General features: G+C 46.5%; 1 protein-coding gene across 5 annotated transcripts in view; it reads left to right on the top strand.

Annotated features, from left to right (window-relative positions):
- Kiaa1549 (KIAA1549 ortholog) overlaps positions 1-8,735 on the top strand; it is a 140,734-nt gene that overhangs the window by 125,816 nt on the left and 6,183 nt on the right. For 3 of the 5 annotated variants that reach the window (XR_004121932.1, XM_031381570.1, XM_031381568.1), the window contains exons 18-19: positions 2,881-3,041; positions 7,378-7,523. Coding sequence is in view for 4 of the 5 variants with exons in the window: in XM_031381570.1 (XP_031237430.1) it covers positions 2,881-3,041; positions 7,378-7,523 (307 nt within the window). In the remaining variant the exon portion in view is untranslated. The remainder of the gene's footprint in view (positions 1-2,880; positions 3,042-7,377; positions 7,524-8,735) is intronic. The other 2 variants (XM_031381571.1, XM_031381569.1) reach the window with 1 other exon arrangement.

The raw sequence follows: 8,735 nt of genomic DNA, 5'->3' as shown, positions 1-8,735 counted from the left end.
AGGCAGGAGACTGACTTTCCTTGAAGTTTATGCCTCAGATACTGCCTTCACGCAAAGTGTGCGTGGCAAGCAGTCAGTGCTCTTAACCGCTGAGCCATCTCTCTGGTAGGGTATAGAAACTCCTTCAGAGTCTTGTGTCAGACTCTACTTTGAGTTTCAGTGTGGTATCAAACAGTGTGTGAAATATTGCTCTGAGTATTTCCTAAAAAGATCTTAGCATATCACACCCCCACCCCACACCCACCCTGCTAAGAACACACTCTGGGAGGGTCGAGCCTCCTCCTAGACTAACACCTCAGCTGACTAGATATAAGATATATGAAAAACAGCTGTTTGGGGGGACTTATTTTTTACTTTAAAATGATTTATTTATTTTTATTTTATGCGCATTGGTGTTTGCACATATGTCCATGTGAGGGTGTTGGGTCTCCTCGAAGAAGAGTTAGAGACAGTTGCAAGCTGACATGTGGTTGCTGGGACTTGAACCCAGGTCCTCTGGAAGATCAGCCAGTGCTCTTAACCACTGAGCCATCTCTCCACCCAACTTTGGGTTGTTGTTGTTGTTTTAAATGGAGTATGCAGGATATCTCCAATTTTGTTAAAATGACTGCAGAACCTGTAAAAGCTATTGCTGCTGTTGCTACATGTCATACTGCTGGTACTGGTCTTTAAAAAACAAAACAAAACAGGCTCTATCCCTAGCTGTCCTGGGCTCACTTTGTAGACCAGGCTGGCCTTGAATTTACAGAGATCCACTTGCCTCTGCCTCCCAAGTGCTAGGATTAAAGGTGTGTACCACCACAGTTGGTCTACTACTGGTCTTTTATATATGACCAGTAGTGTGTGTGTGTGTGTGTGTGTGTGTGTGTGTGTACACACACACTGTATGTATACTACATTACTGTATGTATACTACATTTGCATCTATATTACTTGAAGCTTTGGAAACTTTAGCTGCGCTGTCAACTTTGAAAAGAAAGTTACCCCAGTCTACCATGCTGACTTAACATTGTACAAAAATGGGGGCTGGAGAGATGGCTCAGCAGGTAAGAGCACTGATTGCTCTCCCGAAGGTCCTGAGTTCAAATCCCAGCAACCACATGGTGGCTCACAACCATCCATAATGAGATCTGACGCCCTCTTCTGGGGTGTCTGAAGGCAGCTACAGTGTACTTACATATAATAAATAAATAAATCTTAAAAAAAATAAAGTTAAACTTTTGGCCATTGTAGCCATCTTCTAGTAACTCACCAAACTGATGAACACAAAGGGAAAGAGGAGAGGCACCCGGTTTATGTTCTCCTAGGCCGTTTAGAAAACATGGAGTTGTTCATTTGGCCACATACAAGCAGATCTACAAGAAGGGTGATATATGTAGACATGAAGGGAGTGGGCACTGTTCAAAAAGGAATGCCCCATAAGCAAAACTAGAAGAGTCTACAGTGTCACCCCGCATGCTGTGGGCATCATTGTAAGCAAGCAAGTTAAGGGCAAGATTCTGGCCAAGAGGATCAATGTGCGGATCGAGCACATCAAGCACTCAAAGAGCAGAGACAGCTTCCTGAAGCGGGTGAAGGAGAAGGATCAGAAGAAAAAGGAAGCCAAAGAGAAGGGCGCCTGGGTTCTGCTGAAGCGCCAGCCCGCACCGCCCAGAGAAGCGCACTTTGTGAGGACCAGCAGAAAAGAGCCTGAGCTGTTGGAGCCTATTCCATGCGAATTCATGGCCTAATGTACGAAAAAGAAATAAAGGACCCAGACCGCAAAAAAAAAAAAAGTTCAATGTATGTTCTCGGCTTTGTATAGGGGTAATATGCTGTATTAAGTATGTAAGCAGAGGTAAGACTCTTTGGGTTTGAACACAGAAACCAATAGCATGTTCTCTAGACAATGAAAAGCTGTGTGAGAATATCAATGTCCTCTTTGGGGGTATTTGAGCCAGATCTAAGGAACTACTCACAAATTTGGAGGTGACTGGAGGTGATAGTTTACTTCATGAGGACTGATATGCTAGCACTGAGTAATTTGGTAGTTTTAAGAGATGTTTAAAATAAATGTTTTTAGCCGGGCGTGGTGGCACACACCTTTAATCCCAGCACTTGGGAGGCAGAGGCAGGCGGATTTCTGAGTTTGAGGCCAGCCTGGTCTACAGAGTGAGTTCCAGGACAGCCAGGGCTACACAGAGAAACCCTGTCTCGAAAAAAACAAACAAAAAACAAAAACAACAACAAAAAACAAAACAAAACAAAAAGTGTTTTTGAGTGGTCTTAGTTTTAACTTATAATAGAGTTAGTTAATAGTAAAGGATAGAGTCCACATAAACATAAGGTCTTAGGAGCCCTTGATGTTTTATTATAAGTTTAAAGAGCTTCAGAACTTTAAACATTTGAGGACCCTTCCTTAGACAGGTTTTCAGTATTGTTGGACAAGTGGGATTGTTTGTAGAGCTTTTCTTTTGAAAACAAAAACCCAAAAGTAAATATCCAACAACTCATGTCTAGGTTGTTTCTCTCTGGGGTGTGAAGTGGGCAGCCAGACTGAAAAGTGAGGCTCTGGTCACGTGCCTCCCCCTCCTGTCCCATTTGATTCCCTCTCCTCTCCTCTGTTCCCCTCCCTTCTCCTCTCCTTCCCTCCCCTTTTCTCCCCTCCTCTCTTCTCTCCTCCTCCCTTTCTCCTCTCTCCTTTCTTCTCATGGCAGTCTTTCAGACTTAGCAGTGAGGTAGGCCCTGAACAAACAGGGAAGTTGTACTACTTAGGGAGCCAGAGAATGTCCTATATGCCTGTAAAGAATGTAGATAATTACTTGAAACTGTTTTAGTCCGTGTAGAGGGTAGTAGCCAGAGCCAGGGTGAGGGGTTTTGATGTGTGCTATGCTCTCCCAGCAGACCTAGCTTTGGCCCAGGGTTGCTGCCGTCTTCAGAGCTGGTCCCCCCTGAACCTTCGCAGCCACAGTCATCAACTGATGCTCCATATGCTGCCCGAGGGATCTACTCAGAGGAGATGCCATCAGTGGCCCGGCCTCGGCCTGTTGGGGGCACCACAGGTGAGTACGGCAATTGAGCTTGCATTTCTGGGTGGTAGGGCACTTGCTTTAGGAGTCAGGGAGATGGGTCATCAGGTAAAGGCACTGTGGCCTAGCCAGGATAGCTGGCCCACTAGCTTCTGGCCAGTTCCCTTGTCTTTACCTTCCATCTCACTTTAAGCTGGGATTCCAGATGTGTGCTTCCCCATCAGGCTCAAGGGTCAGGATTTCATTCCAAGGCCTTTACCTGCTGGGTCGTTTCCCCTGCCCTACAACTGTATCTTATGATTAGGCCACCAGAGGTGGAACAGTGGAACAGTGTGAGAGCCTTTGGGGTTTCAGTAGGGGACACTGCTCTTTGATGGACAAGCTGTGGCCACCACAGCTGTGCTTGCGTTCACTATGGCTTTTTTTTTTTTTTGGTGTCACTTCAGCAGTTTACCCAAGCTTCAGACTTTCCCTCCCCAAATCACTGACTCCCTTCATGGCTGTAGCCCATGAAGAGCTCATGCTCTGAGCTCTGTTTGTGAATGCTGTCCTGTGTTTCTAGAGCATCTGTGTCACTTGAGATCCTGGGTCCTTGCCAGGCTCATCTTGTTTCTTGTATATTTTGCAAAGTCAGTGTGGTGTATTTTATGGCTTAAGCCCATTCACTCTGTTGGGTGCACCGTCCGCATTCCCACTGCCAATGACTTCCTCTCCCTCCTTTGTGAAGCCTGGAGCTTCTTTCTGCAGAATATACACTTCTTCAATGTCATCAAAAAATTAGTTTATGTGAATTCCAAATTTTCAGTGATTGCTAAATATCTTAGTCAAAGTTCTATTGCTGTGAACAGACACTATGACCAAGGCAACTCTTATAAAGGAAAACATTTAATTGGGGCTGGCTTACAGTTTCAGAGGTTTAGTCCATTATCATTATGGTGGGAAGCATGGCAGCATCCAGGGAGACTTAGTGCTGGAGAAGAAGCTGGGAGTTCTACATCCGGATCCACAGGCAGCAGGAAGAGAGAACCACTGAGCCTGGCTTGAGCATCTGAAACCCCAAAGCTCAACTCAGTGACACACCTCCTCCAACAAGGCCATACCTCCTAAGGTACCACTCCTTGGTAGCCAAGCATGCAGATATATGACCCTAGGAGAGCTACTCCTATTCAAACCACCACACTAAATATTTTTCCATTGTGTCATTCTAGGACATTCCTGTATTTTTCCTGGTCTGTCATCCACAGAACAATATCCTGATGCTCTGTGGACTTTCCCACACTTTCCATGTCCTATTCTTTGCCTGGAACCTCAGTCCTCCTATGTTATGTGTATATTTAGGCCTTCTGTACTGTATACAAGCTAATCAAATTCAGATACATTAATTTCTATTTAAAAAAGAAATGCCCTTGCCACCTGCAGTAAGCAGGTGAGCTGACCCTGAGGTCATGAGAACCAGAGAGCTGGCCCTGCTCCTCACTAGTTACAGCACTTGGGGAAAGTGGGGCCTAGACAGCACAGTAGAGGTGACCCTAGTGACAGATGCAGGTGAGCCAATCTGAGGGTGTGAGTATGGGAGAGCTAGTCCTGCTCTTCCTGTGCTGTGGGGTAGCACAGGCAATGGAGAGATGAGCCTCACTGCCCCCCCCCCCACGCCTACCTCTCACCACCTGCAGTAGGTGGGTGTGCTGATCCTGAGGTCATGAGAGCAGGAGGGCTGGCCCCACTCCTCACTGGATGCAGCACTCAGAAAAGCTGGCCCTTTCCCTCGCTGTGCAGCACAGCAGAGCTGGTCCTGGTGGTGAATGTGCAGGTAAGCTGGCCCTGAGAACATGAAAGGAGGAGAGCTGACTCTGCTTTTGCTGCCTGAAGCAGTGGGTGAGCTAGCAAGGGTGATGCTGGAGAAAACACCCTGATGGTCGGGATCCAGGAGAGCTGGCAGGTTGGCTCACTCAACTACCACCCAGGCCCAGATCCAGGGCTTTGAGTCGGCCCACCCCAACCTCTACTCCATTTAGGATCTTCTGAAACACAAAAGGGCCAGCTTTGGATCTGGAGGATCTTCATGACACAGGGAAGCAACAAGGTAGTCTAGAGAAGTCCCCATGAGGACCTGGTATAGCTAGTGTGGTGGAAGCCAGAGAAGAAAGATTAAACTAACGTGACAGATACAACCGTGAAATTGTCTTCATAGAAATGAGGTGATTAAACTTACATTCGGGTTTTTTTTCACCCGGTGCTGAGCTCCTGCATTGTTTGGGGCATTTAATAAGATGGCAAGTGTAACGTACCCCAAAGAGTGCTTGGCGTCTCACCCACCCTCAGTACATATCGGCTCTACTGCTAGTGTCATGATTGGATTATGGCTGTGGCGGTTGTCTTAGTTGTTGTTCTCATTGCTGACTAAAGCAGCCTGAGGAAGGAGGGCTTTGCTTTAGCTCACAGTCTGAGGGTGCCTGTCCATCTTGGCGAGGGAGGAAAGACGGCAGGAGGGTGCGGCAGCTGGTACACCGTTAGGAAGCGGAATCATAATAGTGTAAAGCTTTTGGGATTAATGTAGAAGTAGAACTCATGGGCCTTTGGTTTAGTAAAAAAAAAAAAAAAATTTCTTGGAACACACAATCTCTCTGCTCCCAAATCCACAATACTAAGGGGAAACCAACGTGGCATCAAGATGTTAAGCACATCATTATTCAGAATAGGAAGAAAGGGAAAGTTGCCTCCTTAGATATTCATCAAGTAAGGGTCACAGCTATTTATTGTTATTTAATTAACTAATAAATTAATTAGAGACAGGGTTCCTTTGTATATATAGCCTTGGCTCTCTGGGAACTCTCTCTGTAGACCAGGCTGGCCTGGATCTCACAGGTTCCTCCTGGAGTGCTGGATTAAAGCTGTATGCCACCATAGCCATGTGCAGCTATTTAAAACAGAGACCAAGAAAGGCTTGAAATGATTAAAGATCTACATGTTTGGTGTTTGATCCACCTTATACCTTCTGTCCCTTGAAATAACCCTCTGAGGTGACTGGAGCGCCGAGGAACTGATGTCCAGCAGGGGCAGGAGCCAGTGCCTGGAGGATACATGGCTTGTCAGCAGCTGGGGATCTGCCAGGTTCTGAGTCAGCGAGAAGCCTCCACTGTTTTGTTAAGGAATCAAAGCAGGATTCAGAGTCAGGCCTACAGTATGATTTCAGCCCCTGTGTCATTTAACACAAAAGCTATGCTTTAATCCATTCCTGGGCTACATCTGTAACCCTTCAAAAGATGAGCTCAGCTTGTGTCTGTGGAAGAGATAGTACTGATGTCCATCGGTGGTTTTGATGCTGCCGAGCCTGTCCACTTATAGACCAGGGCTCACGCAGGGCCCGTGTGGAGCCCGTCCGCCCTGGCTGAGGCCCAGACTTTCTTTTCCTGACCCTCAGTTATTGCTGTGTGTCTAGATATAACCACTGAAGACTTCCTTTTAAAATGTAGTCTATTTGCTAAGGGTACCTGGACAGCACGGGAAGTGGGCTGAAATGGGGAGGCCACATTACCCCAAGGACCCTCAGAGAGCTTCTGTACCCTGGATAGACTGGATGATCCTGGCAGTGTTTATAATTATATACTGTATTTCACAAGGCCCAGAGATCAAGCTTGAGGAGTTAGGATGTGGCTCTGCTGGTAAAGCACCCGCCTAGCAGATATAAGATCTGGGCTCAGTCCTCAGCACCACCAAAAAAATAAAATAGAGACCCTTTATGTTCTTCCTTGATTGCAGTATAGAGTATTTCCATATGCCAAAAGAGAAAAGAGAAGCACACAAACACTCAGTGTTTGGAGCCACACCCAAGTTAATGTCTGGGTGTGGAGAATTAGCCCCAGAAAGGTGCTGGCATGGCCTTCCGTGCCTCTTGCCTATAACCTAGTGAGTGGGGTTACTTGAGTTGTGACTGTTATGGAAACATGTAGTGTATTAGACATTCTGAATTTACATAATTTTATCACCCGTTTTTTAAGGAAAAAAAAAAGCACACCATATATTCAGGTCCTTGAGACTCTCAAAGCTATAAGCAAGAAGGCACCAGGCCTTGGCTTCTTTACAACCTTAAACATTTTTCCCCTTTCTGCTTTCTGTGATCCCTGATCCCAGGCATCTGACGTCTATGGGAAGTTAGGAGCCTTGCGTTAGCACCACGTTGAGAGGGAACGAAAGCAGCTCTCCCGCCTGCTTTCTTAGGAAATGCCACTTCTGGAGAGGTTGAACATCCTCACAGGTTGAACGCATGCGCAGAGGAGCTCGGGGTCAGCGCTGAAGGTGTCGTCCTCAGCAGCCTCCCTATACATGTTCTGCCGATGCTCACCAGGTCTCTGCTGTGTGTCCCTTTCAGGCTCCCAGATCCAGCATCTGACACAGGTGGGAATTGCAAGCAGAATTGGGGCCCAGCCAGTGGAAATTCCTGCCGGCAGAGGCAGCCAGTACGGGGGACCAGGCTGGCCTGTATACGGGGAGGAGGAGGCTGGGCGAAGAGAAGCCGTGAGTATCTGGGGCTTGGGCGGACAGCTAGAACTCGCACAGTCACTCCGTGTAGCTGCTTCTGCTTTGACCCTCTTTAAAAGCTATGCCAAACACAACTTCCAGCCCCTACTCCTTTTGCTTGGCTTGGATGTAGTTGCTGTTTGGTAAACTCCCTTCTAGTTTTGGGATGCTGATGATTCTTTTTGAGGCAGGTTTCAGGCTTCAAGTCGTGGATCTGAATAAAATCCAGACTACTTCTTTGTGTGACCACTGTAGCTGGTCCGGACCTTACTTTTTCTGTATCCCCACTGGCTGGCTGATGACACGCCTACCTTGACCACCACTTGGGGATGGTTTTGTGATAAGTACACGACTTGGGGCATTTCATGGCATCCGTTGTCCTTTGGGTTTCTAGTTACTTAGTTAATCTCTGCAAGAACTTTTACTTTCTCAAGAACTTTATGTGGCTGGAGAGATCGTTCAGTGGTTAAGAGCCCTTACTGTCCAGTCATGAGGACCAGCATTTGAATTCCAGAATCATTGTCCAATGGTTCAGACATTCAAGTAACTCCAGTTACTTGGGTGGATTTGATGTCCTCTACTGGCCTCAGTGGGAACTCATCCACACACATGAGCGCGCGCGCGCGCGCGCACACACACACACACACACACACACACACACACACACACACAAGCACAAAAGAAAATATTTTTTATCTTGGGGTATAAGCTAATGAATTTTGAGAATGCAAACCCAAAAATGCCTTTTGAAAAATCTCATTGTGCCAACTTTCATTTCAGCTTGTCACCTTCTCAGTGGCGACACTAAATTCCTCATACCGTCAGAAACTTTTACTAAGTGAAAGGAAATGTAGCTCTAAGAGAATGATTGTTTGCTAGGCTTACAACTCGGGTGTTTGCTTGTAGTTTTCTGCAGTGACAGTTTTCTACCGTTAGTACACTCAGCCTCGTTTCATGAAGTAGTGTAGGTTTTCTGCTGAATTCGGCAGTGGGCACCAGGGAGGATTTCTTCCACTATGTGTGGAAGGGAAATGGAGGAACAGTCAGCTTGGGGAAGCTGTGTTTGCCTCAAATTTAGAACACTGACTTAGTATACCAACCTGATTTAGTCATCGCCTGTAATTTAGTGCACTGACCTGTGACTTAGCATACTGAACTGCACATATTGATTTACTTCATTGACTGAGGGTTTTTTTTTTACCTACAAAA

The sequence above is a fragment of the Mastomys coucha genome, unplaced genomic scaffold (assembly GCF_008632895.1).
Source record: "Mastomys coucha isolate ucsf_1 unplaced genomic scaffold, UCSF_Mcou_1 pScaffold20, whole genome shotgun sequence".
In the NCBI taxonomy this organism is placed as follows: Eukaryota; Metazoa; Chordata; class Mammalia; order Rodentia; family Muridae; genus Mastomys; species Mastomys coucha.
Note: the sequence above shows the minus strand (reverse complement) of the source record. Positions and strands in the feature narration are given on the sequence as shown.